This window comes from Pseudopipra pipra, chromosome 7 (genome assembly GCF_036250125.1).
Source record: "Pseudopipra pipra isolate bDixPip1 chromosome 7, bDixPip1.hap1, whole genome shotgun sequence".
In the NCBI taxonomy this organism is placed as follows: domain Eukaryota; kingdom Metazoa; phylum Chordata; class Aves; order Passeriformes; family Pipridae; genus Pseudopipra; species Pseudopipra pipra.
In genome coordinates, this window is record NC_087555.1 from 4,291,745 (window position 1) to 4,313,634 (window position 21,890).

Here is a 21,890-nt window from a genome sequence, read left to right on the forward strand (position 1 = left end):
TTTAATGCTAAAACCAGCCTTTCCTCTTTGCTGTAGCCTGTGTTCTGAGATTATAAGTATAACTTCCTGCAGGGTCTGCCCTGGCAGGAGAGTCATGCAGGGAGAGCGACGAGTGTGGATCCGTTGTTAGGCTCAGGCTGTTCTGCACTACCCTGAGACAAAGCAGTTGCCAAAAACCAGTTCACACATCCAGTTACACCAGGCTGATAAGTAGCTTGCTCTGCAGCAAAATTAAACAATCCTAACAAGCTCTAAACGGGGTGTTTAGTGACAGGGAATTTATAAATTCCAGAAACAGACCCGTGGAAGTACATGCCAGTTTAAGAACTGCAGAAATAGTAGGTTAAATTGAGCCGTAATGGTACAATAGGGCAAGGAAACGTAGGTTTGTTCAGACATCACGTGTGTGTTTTCAGACAGCTTAATGTGTTTTCTTGCCACGTCAGTGTGGCTGTGACACAGACCTGTGCCTGGAGCAGTGGTTCTGGTGGTCGTGTGGAGCTGGCAGTAAACAGCACCATGGCAGGAATGTGGGGAAGATCAGGAAACAGGTCAGGATACAGTTATCAAGATATATGTGCTCTTAGGAGGCTCACTGCTCTTCACAAATTAAACTGGTATACCAAAGTGTGATTTATCGGAGGTTTAGAAAAACATGTGCTGAGGGAATCGTGCTGTTTCTGCAATTAGACTTTAATAAATAATAATAATAATAATAATGAGGCTTTACTTTAGAGCCAAGAAAAATCTCTGGAACATAGGCTTGTACTCTGTCATCAAGCTGAAGATGAAATAGAATCAAATTCCTGAAAAGATACATAAATTTTTGTGAACCAAGTAGACAGTAAAGAAAATAATACTGAATTAAGCAAAAGACTGGACAATTCTTGGGTTTTACACCTATTTTCCTATTTTTTTAGGCCAACAAAATTGAATTTTCCCAGAAATCATTATTCAGAACTTCAAATGGACCAGCTCTTTTTGCAAAGCAGTTTTTATCTGAAAGTAACACAGACATTTTTAGAAAAGCCCTAATTGTAAGAGAAATTATATTTATTGCAACAAAAGTCAAGTCTCCTTTGGGATGGACTTGGGGTAATGGATGACTGGGTCTTCTAATTTATCTAAGTCGTGCAGCATTAGAAAAGCAAATTCAACATATTTACACATGAAGATCTGTGGTCATTTTTCAAAGGCCTGACATGACCATACATCAAAGGGACTTGACCTTTGGAGCTCACTGCCTGTCTATCAGTGGGAACCACTGTCTGCTTGCCACTCACTTCCTTTGGAGCCCAAGGAAGGGAATGCAGCATGAAAAGTGCAGGGAAATATAAAAACACTAGAGAGATGAACAGATTCTTTTATTTTATGTAGAGGTATCCATTTTTTCCCTACATTCTTTGATTATATACTGGATAAAGAGCAATGAGTCAGAGTGCAGAGTAGCAAACATCAATTCTCTTGCTCCTAAATGGAAGTCAGGAAATGAACACACTAGATGTGTTTGGTTTTAATTCCCTCCTTCCCCATGATCATATAGATTATGTTATGCTCCCCATAAACTGGCTGTTCACATCTCAGTTATCAGTTACTCCCACCACTGGCCGCCATGAAACAAGGGCTTGGCTGTGAACCCTCCAATATCTGATGCCAGGTTTAGATTTCCTAAGACTCAACAGAAACTGCCATGGGATTTGATAGGAAACAATCCCTCGTTTTTCAAAGGGTGTAATTTCTAACTCATTTTCAGCATATCCCAAGTATTCACCATTAGGTCTGCTCTAGTTAAAAATCTCTGGGAATTTTATCTTAAGCAGAGGCAGAACTGGCCCCCGTGGCTCTGTTTAGCCATGTTTACTGTTAATGACCAGCAGATATTAAAGACAATAATCCATAAGGTGTTATGTGTATTTAACAAGGCAAACCTTAGGAAAATGTATATTTTACTTTCTAAAGGTAACATTTTAAGGTTACTCCTAACTGTTGGGAGATCTTTGCTATAGGCACAATCAGTTTTCATAACCCTATAAGGTAGCCAAGGGTAATTCCATTGCTGGGCAAGAAAATCACTTAAATTGTCTGGGAGAAGAAGAAGGCATGTTTGAATTCAAAATTAAACTACCAGTTTATAAATTAATCATTTAAGAGCTGTAGAACTGGGGAAGGAACAGGTTCCTTCTGGAAAGGGTGCTTTGTTGTTTGTTTTTTTTTTTTTTTCACTCTGTGCAATGTAACTGACCACGGACAGCTGTTCCCTGTGCTTTTGCAGTATGATGGGAGGAATATTTTGATTATTTTTATGTGGACTTAGAGAAATATTGATGTATTAATATGCCAGTTTTAATGTTTCTCTTCCCTATTCTTGACATACACATTCAGTGACTTGCAAAAGGGTGGGATAAGAAGACTTTGCTGCTTTAATTAGATTGGATGTCAGGAAAAATTTCTTCACTGAAAGGGCTGCCCAGCCCTGGCACAGCTGCCCAGGGCAGTGGTGGAGTCCCCATCCCTGGAGGGACTTAAAATCCATGTGGTTGTGGCACTTGGGGACATGGGTGAGTGGTGGCCTTGGCAGTGCTGGGTTAAGAGTTGGACTTGATGATCTTAAAGGGCTTTTCCAACCTTAAGGACTCCGTGAATTCTGCTCCAGAAATAAGGCAGCTCACGTGCCTTGAAGTCATGACTGAGAAGTTGATTAAGAAAATTTCCTTGCTCTATCATGCCTGGGTCAAATTCCCTCAAATCTGGGGCACATTCTACCCAGCCTGTTTCCACATCTGCCACACACATTGGGCCATGTATAGACAGCACAAAACCATTCAGCATAAGACAAATTGTGCTACTCCTGTGCCATCTATCATTCCAGTTTAGTTCTCTATTCCTTAGAGACTCCTTTTAAAACAGAAAGAATCTTAGAAATTAATTTCCCAACTTGTGCTGAATTTTGAAAGTCTGAAGAACAAACAGAGGGTGGCATTTTCTATTCTCTAGGCAGCACCACTTACGATCCCCAGGAATATCATTTCCTCTTCTCTCATTTTCTCTGTTCTCTTGCGCTGGACATATCCACGCCAAACCTGAATTGTAAACAAAGCTCTAATGAGATAAATGGGCCTTGCTACAGCTTCCTTTACTGGGGCAGGCACAGGAAAAAACAAATAGAGGAAGGAAAGGCACAATATACAATTGAAACTATTGCTCTTTAACAGGTTGCCATCTAATATTTTTTAACAAGTTCTGAGGTTTGTTATCCCTCACACTGGTATATCTTGCTTCTAAACAAAACACTATCATGGTTTCATGAAGCGTTCAGACTTAATATTTCGACTGAGCTCTTGTTCTCATCAAGCCGAATTGCCCAAATTATTGATGTGTAAGGACTCTTTCTGGAATTTATTACTGATCTCCCTTTGTCATCTTTTCAAGATATGGAATGAACTTCTTCCCTGGAGATCACAAGAAAAGGCATGAATTCTGAGATGCACTGAATTCCAAGGGGAGGCCAGAAAGAGCAACTGAGGTCATAAAAATCAGAATGGAAAAACAACAGGTAGGTTATAAAGTCATCCTGCATTGCCAGTGCAGGACTGTTTCCACTGATCTCACATCTGGGGCCCTATCTCATTTTGTTAAGTCGTTTAAGTGATGTATTTTACCTTGCTGGATACCCTAAAAGTGGTAATTGCAGAACACTTCCCATCCTCTGAGCTCTGTTTGTCTACAACTGTTCTTCTGAACAGAACATTGTCATTCGGGTTCGCCAGAATAGCTGTTAAATTAAAATTCACCTTTTGAATGCAAGTGGCAGCATCATCTGGACTCCGACCCATCTGCTCCTCTTGTTTAGTTGTTCTTTTCTCTTCCAGGTAAATTTTCTTCATGAACCTTGCTCGACTGCGGCCCTGGCGAGCCCGTTCTGCCACCTGGATCAACTTGATGGCCTCTGGAAGTGTCATGGCCTCGACAGGTTTCTTCAACAACACAGCCAAAAAGGAAGGAACAAAGAAAAGTAAGAGAGTTATAAGTTTTGTTAATTGCCTACCTCAATTAGCAAATGAAACAGTGAATGAACTACTTGTAGAAACTTTCTAAGATGAAAATACCCTGTCACAAACAGCAGACACTCCTGTCTTAGGGCTACCTTGCAATGTCTTGGAAGTTTGACATCTTGTGAGAGGTGTATTTCTGAGGATCTTGAGGAGCAAGTGATCCTGGTGTGTTGATGTGTGATGAGGAAAAGCTGATGCTACAGTGGGAAGCCACGATGGCTCTGCATGGCTCATACATCCTGCTGAACTTTGGCCATCTGAGAAAAATGACGTAAAGAACCACGGGGCTTGGTCCTACTAAAAGGTGCTTTTCTTAGGCTGTGCAATGTTTTCCTTTCCTTTTCTGAAGGGATGTGTTTCTGGGTGTGCTGCTGGGACTGCAGTTGTTTTCCTGACTGGAAGGAGGGTTTGTTCTGAGTCAGCCTAGCCCAGGCAGAAGAGGCTTGGGGAAAAACAGAGCAGAGCAGTGCAGGTGGAGAGACAGACTCCTCTTTCTCACTCCTGAGAACTCTGATGCTCTCCATGGAAAAGCTGAATTAGTGTCCTTTCTGGCTGTTACAGCTGGAGACAGTTCACATTTAATCCTTCTACACATATTGTGTGGCACTTACTGCTTTCAGCAGGGCTTTCTACGACAGGATTACACAGAGGGACAAATGACGTGCAGAGCAGATTGCTCAGATTCACTCCACTGTTTTTGATTTATGGTGGACTGCCTGTAACAGCAGTGCCACGGACACTGGAGAATTCCGTGGCCTGTTGCACAGCAGTGAGAATTTCCTGAGTGTCCAAGGCTGTGTGCAGGAGTGCTGACAACCCTCTAGCAATCCCAGCGGTCACTGAGCTGGAAGTGCAGCACAGGCACTGCATTCACACTGTGGGAGATGATTTTATTCATGTTTATTGACTCCTCTGCCTCTGTGGCAGCCTGGCACGGGAGACCTGGATCCTGCCAGAGCCTGGTGCTCCCAGGTGAGCTGGTTGCACACTAGACAGCATTATCTATGATGGATGCCACGTTGAACAGGGGCAAGAGCAAAACTGTGGGAAACTAAAAGGCTCCAGGATATAATGTGCCAAAACAGGATCTCCTCAAACCAACACCAGAGTGCCAGAAGAGCAGAGAACTCACCCAGAGCTCTCCTGGGGAGGCCAGGGGGGCTGCAGCTGCCCAGTAAAGCATCTGTGCTCTGTCTCTGCAGGCTTTGTCTGACTGGGGCTGTTTCTAGTCCTGGGAACTTTCCCTCCCTTATTTTATGGAACCAACACACACAGTCACTGGTGGGGAGTGCAGCAGTTTGACTAAGTGGTCCATCAGGACTGTCTCTTATCGCTGTCATATCCATGAATCCAGGTTGTCCAGGCATGTTTATTTCAAGGGATCAGCAGGACCTGCTCGTAGGCAACACACCATTTCCAAAAGGTCAGAAGTATATCAAATCCAGACCAGCCTTCACTGGAGCACTCATGTACTTCTCTGTAATCACTTTTGCTCTGCCAAAACTCAATTTTCTACTCCTCCCAGCAGCTGCAGCTCTGTGGCTGCACGGCAGAAACTGCACTCCCTGTTCAGGGTTGTAAACAGCCGAATGCCAACAGCTGTGCTGACCTAACTCCCAGTTCTGCCCGCTCAGTCAGGAATCCTGGTTCAGGAAAGCTTAAGCCCAGCCTGATTTCAGTAGGACTAATTACATGATGAGGGTTAGCTAGACAAATAAAGCACCTACTAAACTTGGCCAAAGTGCTGCCCTTTCTCTGACACTCTCACACACAAAGCAGAGCCGAATGATTTCAGTCTTAACCAGACTCGGGATGTGACTGGATATTGTTAGACAGGAAAATCTGGTGTTACTTTCTGTTGGTGCCTTATCTGTAAACAGACTATTACTTCCTAACTGCTATAAAAGTACTTCTCACTCCAGTGGCTCATGTGTTCAGACACGTGTGGCTATAAACTAAACAAATTAAGTATGATGTGTAGGTATGGGATACATTTACCTGCTCTTGCAAACCAGCATTCAGCAAAATCTCATCAAGGGTTTTCTCCCTCTGCTGCAGAACTTCCAGATTTTCTTCAATGAAATACTTTGGGATGGGTATTTCTATGTCTTCCTAGAAAAAGAAGAAAGGCAGGAGATACCTTTTTAGAGCTGCATTTAAATCACATTACTGATTAACTGAACACCTTTACAAAGCAATTAAATAGAACAAAGATTGTTGGGCGTTGGGGAATTTGACCTCTGTAACAGCTGCTGTTACTTTGCAATTACTTAAGGCCTAATTCAACAAAAACAAATAAATCAACCTGGTTTCTGAACCATGTGAGCCCAGAAATATTTCTTTTTATAATGGCTCAATTATATTATCAAATTGCTAAAATATTTGGCAGGGTTGCCGGAAATTTAAACATGATTTCCACCAAACTGAATAGCTCTGGTTGTGTGATCATCCCACTTCTTATTTTAATCAACATGAAAAACAGATCCATTCTCTTGCACTTTTTTAACCATTACAAGGAACCAGAGCCTAATTCTTTTTGTCTACAGGTATTTTGACCTGTCAACAATCTGTCACTGTCTGTGACTGAGATATCTCAGTCACTTCTTAAAATGAGGCATGACTAGAAGAGCCTGTCTTTACTAGATTCCATCTTAAAAAAGATGTTACTGATTTACCTTTTTTCTGATTCTTCTCCTGTACAGTTGCTGAGAAATGACAAAAGACACAGAGAAGCAGACAAAAAGCTCCCCAAAAGTTAAGATGCTGCAGAGTGACACAACCTGTTCCTTGTATCATATTGAAGACTAGGGATAACTCTTCAAGAACAGCTACTAGCAAGTACATTTCTTGAAGGGGGAACACGTCTTCATAGGTCTGGTTCATACTGGTCCATGTTCCCTATATTCTGTTTCAGGAATTCTTCAAGCAAATGATTTGCCCAGAAGGAGGGATGGGGGATATAGGCAGGAGTTACCCTGTCGTGCTACTCAGGAGGAGTTGCACAGTCAAATTACAGAGTAGTTTGTCCCCAGGTACTTGTGGAGCCCAGGACAGGTACAAGACCTGGTGCTGAGCTATCAGTTCTCCCTGATCTGTCTGCTGTGGAAACTGGTGGGCTCTCACCTGCTCAGGGAGACCTTTGAGTTGATCCTTGTAGCCTCAGTGCCAGCTGTGGTGTGGACAGGGAGGAGAAAAGCACTTCTGCCTTGACCCAGGCACATGGTGAACGGGCTGCTTGTGAGCCCCAAGGCCTTCCAACTTCCAGAATATGTGGGGAAGGCTGTGGCCAAGGAAAACTGCCCCTGTGAACTACCAATTCCCAGATTCATTACTAATTCCCTCAGCAGCACACTGTGCAGACCAGGGCATACCATAACAAAGCTTCCAAGTGGGACTGTGTTTATCCCTGATGGTTTTATCAATGCAGAGGTCTGATCAGCTACAGTTTCTAAACATTTGTCTTGCTAAGCTCCCCGTTTGCACCTTCCAACACCCTTGATAGTTGATGGAAATGATTATACATTGTACTTTGAGTGCAAACCACTGTGGGTAGATTTACAAATCTGGCCATTTTGAGGTGTAAGAAATCAAGGGGTTTGTCTGGACACCCTCACGTAGGGCTGACAGGTATCTCTGATGTCTAACCTGGCCTTTAACTACAAGTAATTCTGGGCTGTGACTTTTACTGACTGTAAAGATGAGATCAAAGCCATAATGCCGGGGCTGAAAGGAGCCTGCTTCTCTTCATAATCTCTCTTTGGGGCCCAGCATTGAAAAGATAGGCTTGGGATGTTTATCCTGAAGTCAAATTTGCAGCTTTTTAGCCATTCCTGGCTCCACACGGGGATTTGTGGATCCAAATACGTTCACAATTAGCCCAGGAAATGGAGTGACTGGATGTTGGAAGGCAACTGTACAAAATACACGAGGTACAGAACTGGAGAAATATGAAGCTTGGCCTTACAGTGACATAGCACAAAGTATGCAATATCATCACATAAGATATAAAATGAGACAATTCTGTTGTGTTCTATGCCTACAATTACGATGGATTTTAGCCCACGATAATACAGGGAAAAGAAGGACTAGACATACCCTTGAGATTCTTTGAAAAACAGGAGTTATTTGTCAAGTAATTTTGTTCTGTTACCAAGAATATGTGAACGTTTTATAAAAAACATCAATCTGTATTCCTATCGACTGCAAAATACATTTTCTTTGAAAAAAATACCTGAAATCTTTTCTTTTGTGGTAGATAGGTATGTTATGCCTTCTTAAAATTAAGGTGTGGTGCAGGAATTTGAATTGGTTTTTAGTAGGTGTCAGGCAAGACTTTTCAAACTTGCCAATATTTTGCTGAAGGTGGATTTACTGGTAAGTCATGAAAACAGCAATCCTTAAGGATTTCAAAACATGATTTGAAGGATTAGTTTCCCCAGAGATGTTTATGTTCTCTCATAGTTGAAAATAGTTTAAAATAGTGATTAAAGCAGAAGGTAGAGCTGGTTAAAATTCATTGTGATTCCTATCCTAAATTTACAGTGTGGAGTGGCAAAAAGAAACATGTTTGCAAATCTCAGAAGATGTTGTAATGATATCAGGCAACTCATCCCAGAACTGGGACGGCAGAAAAAGCAGGAATTTGAGCTGGTTTTAACAGAGCAGTGGTACCTGAATGTGACAATAGATGGAGCTGTCTGCGAGAGAAGGAGCCACCTTTGCCAGCTGGTTTCTCCTCCTGCTTTCAGAGCACAGCTCCAGCACTTTGCCTCACTGTCATACTCGTGTTCCCTGGGCTGTCCGGGGCTGCTCCTCGATCAGGCACTCCTCGAACCGGGGCACTGAACATGCTCCCGGCTCCTGCCTCCTTTACAGTCAGAGATTTGTCTCAAATGTTTCACTAGACTTGTCTGTGCAAGTCTCAGCATCGCCTGTGACCTCTGGAAGAGGCCTGGCCAGGCTGATTTCACCGTGACACAAAGGGCAGACTGAGGTGGACTGTACCTTACTCAACAGTTCCTATTTTCTGTGTAACCCCACATGAAAATCTGTCAGAGTCAAGCTACTGACACCACCAGCAAAGCAGTCAAAGTTAATCCTGCCAGAGGGCAGGGTTAGATGGGATATTGGGAAGGAATTCTTGGCTGTGAGGGTGGGGAGCCCAGAGAAGCTGCGGCTGCCCCATCCCTGGAAGTGTCCCAGGCCTGCAGGATTGAGCCTCACAAGAGAGGCAGACCTACCAGGGGGCGATTTAGCTCCATCAGGATGTCCTCCAGGTACTGGCACTCGGAGTTGTCCAGCTTCACCATCTCCATTTTAATCTCCAGGATGCGGCCCATGACGCCATCCAGCACCGGCCGGATCGCCGCGCGCTTCTGCTGGTGGATGAGGTGGTTGTAGGCGGCCGCCAGGCTACGGAAGATTTCCATGTACTGGATGTAGGAAGTGGCCAACATCTTGGACACCTTCCCGAGGTTCGTCTCTGGCTGCAGGAACTCTTCCCTCTCTTTCTGGAGCAGGATGTCCAGGTCTTTCTGGGCGTCTGCCCACATCTTACAGTAAGTGCTGGTTGAAAAGAGGAGACCGTGTTAGCCTGACATGAAAGCAAGAGTTAGCACACGACGGTGCCAGGGCTCTGTGTGTGTGGAGTTCTCAAGAAAACAAACCTGGAAACGTGAGACATTACATTTATAAAGAGATTTTTAACTACAAAATATTTGAAAAACCATTAGCAAAAGTTTCTCTTTTTACTGAAGAAAGCTTAAAAGCTTTTCAACTTCACGCTTAACACGCTTGAAGCATCCTTCAGATGCTTGAAGTTACAACCCCCAGCAGTGCCAGGGGTTTTATTCAGTGGTGCTAATTGAGAAGATGTTTAATAGAAAAGATGTCTCCCCCAAAGCCCTTTAATGGGGAAGGTCTATTGGAGGCCTCTGCATGTTTGGGATGAGGACCAGTTGATGTTTCTAAAGTTTGTGTTGCTGTTCTGCCTTTCTGCAGTGGTTGATTGCAGTTAACTGCAGGGTAAGGATGGGGTTGGTGCCAATGCTAGAGCAAAGCTGTGGGTGTTATTTCAAATATTCAAATGAGGAAAATAATTTGATTTATTTCTATGGTAGCTACTGTTGCTCTCCAAGCAATTGCTTAACATCTGGTCCAGTGGCTACAGGATTATGTGGCATGAAAGATGTCACCTAAGACCATCTTCATATCCAGAGGGCAATAATGCTGTTCGCTGGGTAGTTTTGGTGGGAATAGGTGGAGCTCTGATGTGAGTGTGGACTTCTGTCAGTGGCTTTTCATGAGAAAAGGAGATCACTGCAGAATGTCCTGGGAAATCAACCTAAAGGTGTAAGAAGTGGACTCTGGGCATTGAGGCTTTTATTCAGAGAAGGGCTCAAAGAGCAGGACTGTCATGGAAAGGTGCTATCACCTGTCGTAGGGATGACACTTTTAGGTCCTGCTCTCCTTTGTAACCTCTCTTTGCCAGGTGGAGACTCTTGGGTGTGATAGGTGTTAAAAATCTTACATCTTTGAAAAGGCTTCTCTCGTAGCAGAGCTAAGAAATTCCTTCTGCACTGAGACTCAGTTATGTTGGGAGAAAACCAGTTCAATCATGCTGGCAGGTTTGCAGGAGGAGGGGAAAACAGTGGGAATGGGAACAGGGAAAGCTGACTGTTGTTAGTCCTAGCAACAAAGGCCGTTGACCTCAGTGGTGCAATCTAGACCCATGCATGTGCTTAACCAAGTTATCACTTGCTGTTCCCAGAGCTTCTCAAAAAAAGGATGAGGACAGTAGAAGGCCCTGCCTTTATTAGATGAGCTTTCAGAGCAGACCTCGTGCTGCTCTGAGGGGTGCTGGTGTGTTAATTCTGCCTGGAAAGCTGGCCAGCTGTTAAAATTGCTTGTGCTTCCTAGTAAATGCCTAAGTCAGACTTCTGTCAGCTGATCTTATCATTCCCAATCACAGAGTACAGAATGACCTGAGGCCTGTGCTGCAAGAGGGACCTGTGGGATGGACAGGACAGACTCCAGCCCGTGAGTGTGGGGTGTTCTGCACATCCTGGATGCTGACAGGGCTGTTGGGACTACCCGGAGCAGTTGGCAAAAACACCAATAACCTGAACCTTGCTATTGAATTTGCACCATTAACTTTGTAAAGTGTCTATTATGCTCTTCCGCTGATCTGGGTTTCTGCAGGATGCAGCTGGTCTTGCTTCTCCTAAAGCTTCTGCAGCCCACCCAGGTCTTTCCCCTTCCTTTTTTCCCATTTCACTTACATCCTATTGCACCACCCGTATCACTCAATTGCAGTAATTAACCCAGGTGCAGGAGATAAGCAGAATAAACCCAGCAGAGTGGAAAAGATAGGCACAAACAAGGCCAGCAGTAGGTGGGAGCTCTGCTGGGTGATCCATGGGAGTTCTGAACGCTTCCTCTGGAGCCAGGATACGGGAGGATGTGTGTTGGTGCGCGAGGTTTTCCACACGGGAGGAAACAGCGCGGTGTTGTGCGTACTTTGCTGTGACTTCTCACAGACAGTGGGGAGGTCATAAACCTTTGGGGGGGCCCAGCCCTGTGGGTTGTCCCCACAGCCACCCAGCTGATTTACGAGCCACGGGTATCCATGAGCTGGAGCATTTCCCAGGCAGGTTATTGCAGAGAGCCAACTGTGCTAAGAACCGACCCCGCCACCGTCCGCTCTCATTTACAATCATCTCCCTTTCTGCCTCCTCTGACTGAGGAATGTCAAGTGGTTCCTCCTGCTGAGCCAGCGAATATCCAGTCTCTTTTTATATTTTGAATGAGCTGTGGAAGGAGGAGGGGGCCGGGAGGGCATTAACATAAGGCACTACAGATAGAACGTAATTGCTTCCATAAAGCATTGCTTTAGCAGACAAGCACTGAGATGATTGCAAGCACGTTGCTGGGGGTCAGATGTTAAGACTGTGGATATTATGGTATGATTGTAGCTTTTGCAGCAGTTTTGTGTAAATGAGGGCAAAAGAAAGGACAGGCCCGCTGGAAAATGAAGTATTGAAGGAAAAGGTTGATGTGGAAGTACTAAGTTTTCAGCTGGGATAGGCTGATAGTCCCTGTGTACCTGTTGTGGTCAGGGTGACTGACACCATGGAGGGACCTGGCCCTAGGGCTGCAGTTTGTTAGGCATGTGATGGGGACATCAGATACTTGATAACAGGACAGGGCAAGCAGAAAAGTGATTTGAGTGTTTCTTTGCTTCACCCTGATTAAAATCCTAGAGGACACATGCAGAGCTATTTGTTTCCCCTTCCCAGAACAGGTTTAAAATACTTAGTTCAGGTTTTACTGGTGCCCAAATAGGAGCTCTCCCGGACTATTTTGAAGGATCAGGTGTACTTGGTGTTTATAGCCATATCTGAGGGACTTGACAGAGCTGCTGTGAACCAGAGGAGCCCTTCAGCTTTAGAGACAAACGTGTGCAAGAGGAGTAAGGAGGAGTAACTTCAAGGTTATGCTGTAAAAGCAAAGGAGAGGGCTGCCTTTCCTTGCCTGGTAGTCAGACAACGTGTGACCCAAGTCTCCATTTGAATTTTTGCCTATTTGCTCAGTGTCCCTTTGTATTAAGTTGTGAACTCCCTCTAAATTGCTTCCACACACTGAAGGGGGAGGACAACACAGCCTTGAGTGTGCTGGCTTTATTTGCTGTTACTGCTTCATCTTGTAGGCTCGTTCCTGTTCTGTAATGAGCAGCTTGTGAGCTGTATCCAGTGGTATTGCATCCGACTTAGATGGGATTAGAGCATCTAACTAGTGCAGGTAACCAGCAGGACTGAGCTAACTTCCCTACTCAAGGCATAAGGTCATTAAATGCTGGAGAAGAAGGCTGTCTCCAGATGTCTCCATCATATAGCAGTGTAAGTAATGCTACAAATTGTCATAGCAACTACAAAATAGGGGTGTTATGGGGAAAATAAGCAGCACTGTAATGAGATGTGGAAAAAACACATCAAGTGACTAAACTCCAGAGCCCCCAGAGTGCTTTCTGGTGACTTACAGCTTGGAGGGAAGGTCAAAGCTTTAACTCCTCACTTATGTCCCTTCTCTTCACTCCCACGATGTGGAAACAGAGTCCAAAGTACAGGTTTAAGAAGTCTCTTTTGCTGTAGCATGATTGCTTGTTCGAATCTCACTTTTATTGCTCAAAAAATAAAGCTTCCTCATTTAGAGCGAAGCTTAGCAATGCTTTTTTCTGTTCAAGTTATAGAGGTGTTTAAAATCCTGCCAAGTTACATATTGCCTTGTTTTAATTTTCCAGGGCCCTCTAACTCTGTGTGTTTGCTTGAGCCATCTCTCCCTACACTTGGACAAGTGTGCTGGTTTTGAGTGCAGCCGGGGTGAGCCTGCTCACTGGTGTTGAACTGGTTCTAAGGCTTAAAAACCTTGGAAGGATTTCTGCTGAGCATGCAAACTGTCCCTCAGACAGCTCTTGAGCTGAGAGTAGAATCTGGCATCGGTGGGGGTCACCTTTGTGTGGCTTTTCTTTACCCCCCTCCTGAAGTGTTTTGGTGTTTTACTTGGCTGCCAAAGGGAATAGTGCCTCTGCTATTCCAGGACATGGCACAGTTTGCACTCCAAGCTGTGTCTGTTCCTGGATTTGTCTGTAGGCTGCTTTGATGCCTGTTTTTTCTGGGCTGTCCTCTGAGGACAGGAATATCTCTTGCTTTCGCAGCCAGCCACGTTAATGCTGTAGCAGTGTAGTGCTGCATGGGCCCTACTTTTATTCTGAGAGATGAGCATCTATTAAGAGAGAGAAGGGAAAACATTTCACTCTGATTTGGCCCAGCTCTCGACACCTAATCTGGAAGCTCCTGTGTGATTAAATGAGCCCTGAATCGTGTGTATTAAAACATTTCTGAAGCACCTCTGCTGCCAGTGCAAACCACCTGAGTTTCTCCTTTCTCAGGAGATGAGACTGGGCTGTGCTGGGCCATCAGCAGGGACTGGAGAAAGCACCACAGGGTTTGTGAGAGCAAGGGGACATGCAGCAGGGCTCAGGGAGCCCAGCACTTATCCACCACCACGCAGGACAAGACAGCAGTCACCCAGAGAAGCAGAGGGGACCAAGATGGGGGTCTAGTGACAAGGAAATGTGTGCAGGGGCCAGTCCTCAGGGTCCCCTCCAGACACAAGTCAGTCATTGTGCTGAGCCCTGGGCAAACACTGGGGAGGGAAACCCTGCCCTGCAGCCTCTGTAAAATAAAGAAACAAGAGACAAAGGTTGGGAGGGGAAAGTGAGGCCCCTAGAGGAAAAGGGGTTTGTACAAATGCTGCTGCTTTTCTTTTTCTTTCTCTCTTTCTAAAAACACCAGACTTAGTCTAAAAACCAGACTGGCTGATCCAGGCCAGCAGTTAGCTGTTTCCCCACTACAGCCTGCTCAGGTATTGCAGGATGATTGCTGGGCTAAAAATACTATAGGACTAGACCCCTCTTTTCTCTTTTGTCTTATTATAGACAAACATTTTTGGGAGTGGACAGGTGCAGGCAGAAACAGATCAGTGTGGCCTTAGGACACAACCTGTGACTTCAAGAAGTGTTTGGACAATGCTCTCATGTACGTGGTGGCATTCTTGTGGTGTCCTGTGCAGGGCCAGGAGTTGGACTCAGTGACTCTGATGGGTCCCTTCCAACTCAGCATATTCTATGACTCCATGAACCAAACTGGCTGAAATGTTGTCTGAATTAATTCCTGATTTAAAAGCCTTTAGCCTGCAGTTCAGAGCAGTGCAGGCTCATGAGCCTGTTTAAGCCTGCCTTGCTCCTTAAATAAGATTAGTCTCACAATTATGCCAAACTTCTCAGCTGGTGGTGAATGTAACTCTGCCAGATGACCTTTTAAGCATGCTTGCTCTAGCCACGAAGTTTTACAGAGTTGGAAGCATTTAGGGAAAATAAAGGATAAACCTCAGCAGGCTTTGGTTGTGACAGGAGGAAAACACACAGCCTGCTGGCATTGTTACCGTGAACAGCTCTGTGCTTCTGTCATCTCCAATTTCAGTCTTGGGTCCTATGACAGAAGGACAATAAGGGATAAAGGATTTGTGTGGCAGAAATGTAATGGGAAACCGCAGGGAAGGCGAGGGAGCAGCTTCATGGAGCAGCAGCAGCAGCAGCACCTCACCTTGGCAGGTCTGAGGCACCTGCTCCAGCCAGACTCCCAGGGCTGACAGGGAAAAGGGCTGTTCTCTTACAGGAGGACATGCCAAAGTGAATAAGTCTAAATTCTGGGTTGAACTTTGCTGTTGAGTGCTCAAGGGCTGTCCTTCTGTCCCACAGGCTGCAGCTCCTGCCTGGGCTGGAGGCTGCCCTTCCCTTTGGGGTGAGCAGGACAATCCTGTCCTATCCCAAGCAGCATTTTCCTATAACACACTTTTCTCTGTGTGGCAATGAAGTTTATTTCAGCTTTAACCATCCTAGATGTGTAATTTTATTTTTTTTCTCCCCCCCCCCCCCCCCCCCCAAAACAGAAAAGAGCCGTCACCCACCTGGCTGCCTACAATTCCATGTACAAAGGGCAAGTGCTGTGTCTGGGTGCTGCTCTGCCCCTGCCCAGGAGCAGGAGGCTTTCAGCTCAAAGTTAACACAGTCTACTCAGTTTCTTGATAACTGTGGCCTGTTCTTCCACTGTTTCCTAGCACAGGTGCTGCTGGGATATTTCCACTGACAATGCCTGTTCCCAAAGGAGACACTGTCCAAGTAATGCACGAGTTCTTTCCCTACCTGCTCATTAAGATGAAGGTAAGCAGGGGAGGGAGCTGCAGCTTTAAGCCTTAGCTGTGATCAGTTTGATCCTGTCTCTGATTTCCTGCTTTAACATAACCAAGATGATGTGCTAATGCTCACCAGGGGTGGAAGGAGGGGCAAAGATGGATCTGTGACTGCTTGGGAGATATAGGAGAGAGAACACTCCAGGAATGCCCAGGAGGAAGCTCATAATTGTGGTGTTTGGATGGAATTTGAAGAATATGGCCTGGGGCCAGACACCGAATGAGGGGATAAAAAGAAATATTCAACAACAGCCCAATGGCTGAGGAGGCTGGGGCCCTGTGGGAAGAAAATAGGATGTGATTACAACATAAGAAACTGCATCATAATGCAGCCAGGGAGAGTGGGGGAGACAGGGGATTGGAAGTTGCACTGACTTTTTCACATTTTGGTTTTTTCCACCTTAATTTTCTTTAGCTGAGGGATGTAACATAAAATACAGAGCCTTCCTTTGGTTGTTTCTGTTGGAAGCAGAAGGGGAGATGCTAAAGACCTTGTCTTAGATCAATATTTAACTAGTGAATTAATATAAATTCTATTTGTGACACGAGATTAAATTTTACAGCGCTTTGATTGTTTAAAGCTCCTTGGTGGCAGTGGCAAATGTCTTGTAGCTGATTAAAACCTGGTAGGAATGGCAGCAGTGCCAAGACTCAGCTTTGAACTTGTCTGGACTAGGACTGTCAGGGCAAAGTAAGAAATTACTGGTCAAGATCCTACAGGTCAAGGAGATGGTAAACAAATTCATTAAAGAGGAGGAAACACAGCAGGAAAACATAAATGCAAAAGCATCTATGTAAATCTGGTGTTCAGTGTCTGGAGCAGAAGGTACATCTGTATGCAAATGCTGAGGGCTGAGTACTTTAGGAAGTGAGATATTCCAGTACTTTTTAATTGCCCTACAGCCAGTGGCTGTGCTCTCCTGGGCACTGTGACCATCCCTGGAAAATGCCAAACATGTCCGGACATGCTGACATGAGGGAAAGGCTGTGGATGTGGTCTATCTGGACTTCAGCAAAGCCTTTGACACTGTCTCCCATAGCATACTTCTGGAAAAACTGGCAGCCCACGGCTTGGACAGGGGCACCCTGTGCTGGGTCAGGAACTGGCTCGAGGGCCGGGCCCAGAGAGTGCTGGCGAATGGAGCTGCATCCAGTTGGCGACCGGTCACCAGTGGTGTTCCCCAGGGGTCAGTGCTGGGTCCAGTCCTTTTTAACATCTTTATTGATGATTTAGATGAGGGGATTGAATCCATCATCAGCAAATTTGCAGATGACACCAAGTTGGGGAGGGAGTGTCGACCTGCTGGAAGGCAGGAGGGCTCTGCAGAGGGATCTGGATAGACTGGAGAGACGGGCTGACTCCAATGGAATGAAGTTCAACAAGGCCAAGTGCTGGGTCCTGCACTTTGGCCACAACAACCCCCTGCAGCACTACAGGCTGGGCACAGAGTGGCTGGAGAGCAGCCAGGCGGAAAGGGACCTGGGGGTGCTGATCGACAGGAGGCTGAACATGAGCCAGCAGTGTGCCCAGGTGGCCAAGAAGGCTAATGGCATCCTGGCCTGCATCAGGAACAGTGTGGCCAGCAGGAGCAGGGAAGTGATCCTTCCCCTGTACTCTGCATTGGTGAGGCCACACCTTGAGTATTGTGTTCAGCTCTGGGCCCCTCAGTTCAGGAAGGATATTGAGGTGCTGGAGCGGGTCCAGAGAAGAGCAACGAGGCTGGTGAAGGGACTTGAGCACAAGTCCTATGAGGAGAGGCTGAGGGAGCTGGGGTTGTTTAGTCTGGAGAAGAGAAAGCTTAGAGGCGACCTCATCACTCTCTTCAACTACCTGAAGGGAGGTTATAGCCAGGCGGGGGTTGGTCTCTTCTCCCAGGCAACCAACAATAGGACAAGGGGACATGGGCTCAAGCTCTGCCAGGGGAGGTTTAGGTTAGATGTTAGGAAGAAATTCTTTACAGAGAGGGTTATCAGGCATTGGAACGGCCTACCCAGAGAGGTGGTGGATTCACCATCCCTGGAGGTTTTTAAAAAGAGATTGGATGTGGCCCTTAGTGCCATGATATAGTAATTGGAGTTGGATCAGGGGTTGGACTTGATGATCTTGGAGGTCTTTTCCAACCCAATCTATTCTATGATTCTATGATTCCCTTGGCTGGCTGCTGGAGTTACTGACCCAAAGAGAATGTGGCTGTGTGCTCTCTGAGCATCCTGGCTCTGCCCCGAGACAAAGCTTACTAAGGGAGTGGAATTAAACACTGCTGTGGGCTTTAGCCCACACCTCTGTTAGAATCACAGGGCCTTGAGGATGCCGAACATGCCTCAGAACTCCAGCTCAGAAAGAGCTTTGTGCTGTGCAGCATCTGTATTTCTGAAGTACCAAAGTTCTTTCTCACAAACCCCTTGTGTTATCAGCTCTTTGCTTCTCTGCCTTCGTGTAAGGAAGACTGTTACAACTTTGTCACATGGCACTTAAAATACTTTGGAAATGGCCTCAAGTTGTGCCAGGGAAAGTTTATAGAATCACAGAATAGTTTGGGTTGGAAGGGACCTTAAAGCTCATCCAGTCCCACCCACAGCCACGGGCAGGGACACCTTCTACTAGCCCAGGTTGCTCCAAGCCCCGTCCAACCTGGCCTTGGGCACTTCCAGGGATGGGGCAGCCACAGCTTCTCTGGGCAACCTGTGCCAGGGCCTCCCCACACTAACAGGGAAAAATTCCTTCCTAATTTCCAGTCTAGCCCTGCCCTCCTGCTTAAGGCCATTCCCCCTTGCCCTGTCACTCCATGCCTATGTGAAAAGTCCTTCTCTAGTCTTCTGGTAAGCCCCCTTTAGATACTGGAAGGATCTAGGACAGACTGGATATTAGGAAATATTTCTTCATGGAAAGGTTTGTCAGTCCCTGGTACAGGAATCCCCATCCCTGGAGGGATTTAAAAGCCACGTGGATGTGGCACTTGGGGACATAGGTTAGTGGTGGCCTTGGCAGTGCTGGGGGAACAGTTGGACTCAATGATCTTAGAGGGTTTTTCCAACCTAGGCAATTCTATGATTTATGGTAACAGCCAGGAAAACCTCACCACATACAGCTGTGTAAAAGTAGCCTGTGTAACTTAAGAAGCAACTCAGACTTGTGTTTATGAAGGGCTGGGTTAGCCCAGCCATAAATCCTGTGCTGTGCACAGCTACAGCCTGATTACAGCAAACTGAGCCAAGCAGCATCAGTGTCCAGTTGGGGTCCCTTACCAACACCACCACGTCACTCAGAAGCAGAACTGGACACATGTTTTTGTCATGTGGTGTGAGATGTTTATCATGTTTATGTACATTTGCTGTTCAGTGTTGGCAATGCAATAGGAAATGCTAAAGAGCCCCCTCTCTATTGAAATTAAACTGAGTTAAAAGAGTTGAATCACAAGTATTTTCCAGCTACACTCAGCCATGATTCAGAGACTTTGTAGGAATGACACAGTCTGAGATAACTTTCAGGAAGAGGTCGAGCACTACTTTTGTGGGTTTTTTTTCTTTCTCTTCCCCCCTGCCCCTTCTAAACAGTGCAATTTAGATAACTATCCATTCCTTTGTGAACTTCCCTGAACTGACTCCGTGGTAGTGTAAGGCACGATTTGTGCTGTTACAAGCCAAGGCCTGCACTGGATTCACCAGGAACCTGACCAAGCTTTCCTCATACTTATGCCTGCTGAAAGCTGTGCTGTTGGTGTGTGTCCTTGGACACAGCCCCCAGACAGTCTCTGCTGTACCCTTGGGGATGTTCTTTATTCCTTTCACCTCACCTTTCTCTCCTGAGCCAAGAAGCGTGGAAAAGGAAGCTGCAGGGCTGGAAAGCAGTGGAATTTGTGGTGGTATTTGGCTGAGGCTGCAAATGTGTTGAGGCAGGAGGCTGGGTCAGAGGAGAAAAGGAGGCTCAGGGGAGACCTCATTGCCCTCTGCAGCTACCTGAAGGAGGTTGTGGTGAGGTGGGGGTCAGCCTCTTTTCCCAGGCAGCCAGCTTTGGGACAAGGGGAAATGGCCTCAAGTTGAGCCAGAGGAGGTTAGATTGGATATTAGGAAAAAATTCTTCACTAAAATAGTGGTTAAGCATTGGAACAGGCTGCTGCCAAGGATGGTGGAGTCACCACAGCTGGAAGTGTTCAGAAAACAAGTAGACATGGCACCCCACAATGTGGTTTAGAGGGCACGGTGGTGGCATTTGGCTGAAGGTTGGGCTTGATGATCTCGGAGGTCTTTTCTAGTCTTTATGATTCTATGAAACCCAAGGGAGAGGTGACAAGGAGAGCTGCTCTAGTTCTGAGGCTGGAAGTATGAGGGGTTTTAACCTAGCAAGGAGTTGGGAGTTTGTAAAGATGATACTGAGCAAAAAAACCAGGAGGTTTTGATGCTGAGTAGGAGGATCATGGGAAAGAAGCCAGGAGAGGCTTTGCTCACAACCTGGTTTGGCAGCACTTTGGATATGGTCAGGTTTGACCAGGTCAGAGCTCAGATGTGAAGGAGAGGAGCAGAAGGAGGTAGAAATTAACCCCTGAGCTGTTTTATTTTTTTTTCCTAATGTACTTTTGCTTATTCAGCTTGAGCAAGCCACATCCAGCTCAGAACTGGGAATAAGAGCCTCCCCAAACTGAGCTGTGCCCAGGGCTCTGTGCTGCTGGAGCTGGGGGATGATGTTGTGGGAGATGCTCACAGTTCAGCTCCCAGCACTGTAGCACAGCAATAATAATAATTCTTGCTTAATATGGGGGCTTGGACTCTGAGTTATGTTCCCAGAGGAACGAGCAGGGCTCCTCGCAGGCACTTTGATCCAGCCCCATCCTCAGTGTCTGCTCATCGCAAATAAACTCGGGAAGCTTTGCACTGTGCTGAGAGCACGAGGGGAGGAGAAAAGCCTCATGTGCGAATCTGCCTGTAAGCAAGGAACCCTCTGTGCAAAGGGAATAACACTGCTGGCATACTGACCCGTGTCAGGAACAGTGTGGCCAACAGGTCCAGGGACGTGATTCTTCCCCTGGACTCAGCACTGGTGAGGCCACACCTCGAGTGCTGTGTCCAGTTCTGGGCCCTCAGTTCAGGAAGGATATTGAGGTGCTGGAGCAGGTCCAGAGGAGAGCAACAGAGCTGGGGAAGGGACTGGAGCACAAGTGCTGTGAGGAGAGGCTGAGGGAGCTGGGGGGGCTCAGCCTGGAGAGGAGGAGGCTCAGGGGAGACCTCCTCACTCTCTGCAACTCCCTGCCAGGAGGGGGGAGCCGGGGGGGGGGGTTGGTCTCTTTTCCCAGGCAACCATCAGCAAGACAAGAGGGCTGGGTCTGAAGCTGTGCCAGGGGAGGTTTAGGTTAGATATTAGGAAGCATTTCTTTACAGAGAGGGTAATCAGCCATTGGAATGGGCTGCCCCGGGAAGTGGTGGATTCTCTGTCCCTGGAGGTTTTTAAGATAAGACTGGATGTGGCATCAGTGCCATGGGCTGGGAACCACAGCGGGGTTGGATCAAGGGTTGGACTTGATGATCTCGAAGGTCCCTTCCAACCCAGCTGATTCTATGATTCTAAGATACCGTTTGCCTACTTTTGCCGTTGTCGCGGTCGCTCCGGGGACGAGTCCCGGCTCCCCCCGCCCCTCGGTGCCTGACCCCGGTAGAACCGGTTCTGCCTCCCCTTGGCCCCGCCGGGCTCGGGCTGCTTTACCTACCCCCTCCCACCCCGGGGGTTCGCCCCGCCCGCGGCCCGCGATACTCACGCCTGGGACATGCTGGGCAGCGACCCCGAGAGCCGGAACCCGAGCCCGACCCCCAGAGCGGGGCACCCACCCCGAGCCCGATGCCGCCCGCGGGGCCGTTCCGGGGTCAGTCCCGGCCGTTACCGCGGAGACGGTGCGGGGGGAGCGATCGCGATCCCTCCTCGGGGCTTGTACGGGCAGCAAAGGGAGTTTTAGGTTCCCCCACACACACTTCCCCCCCCCCTTTTTTTTCTTTTTTTTTTTTTTCCATGGAGTCACAGAACGGTTTGGGTTGGAAGGGGCC

At 46.7% G+C, this 21,890-nt stretch overlaps 1 protein-coding gene across 3 annotated transcripts in view; it reads right to left on the bottom strand.

The window, feature by feature from the left end:
- Positions 1-21,710, bottom strand: part of IQCA1 (IQ motif containing with AAA domain 1) — a 108,490-nt gene extending 86,780 nt beyond the window's left edge. For all 3 annotated transcript variants that reach the window (XM_064660285.1, XM_064660284.1, XM_064660283.1), the window contains exons 1-5: positions 21,608-21,710; positions 9,293-9,617; positions 6,051-6,164; positions 3,792-3,974; positions 3,009-3,080 (exon numbers count right to left, since the gene is read on the bottom strand). In XM_064660285.1, coding sequence (XP_064516355.1) covers positions 3,009-3,080; positions 3,792-3,974; positions 6,051-6,164; positions 9,293-9,617; positions 21,608-21,618 — 705 coding nt within the window. In that variant the 5' untranslated portion in view covers positions 21,619-21,710. The remainder of the gene's footprint in view (positions 1-3,008; positions 3,081-3,791; positions 3,975-6,050; positions 6,165-9,292; positions 9,618-21,607) is intronic.
- Positions 21,711-21,890: the final 180 nt, after the last annotated feature.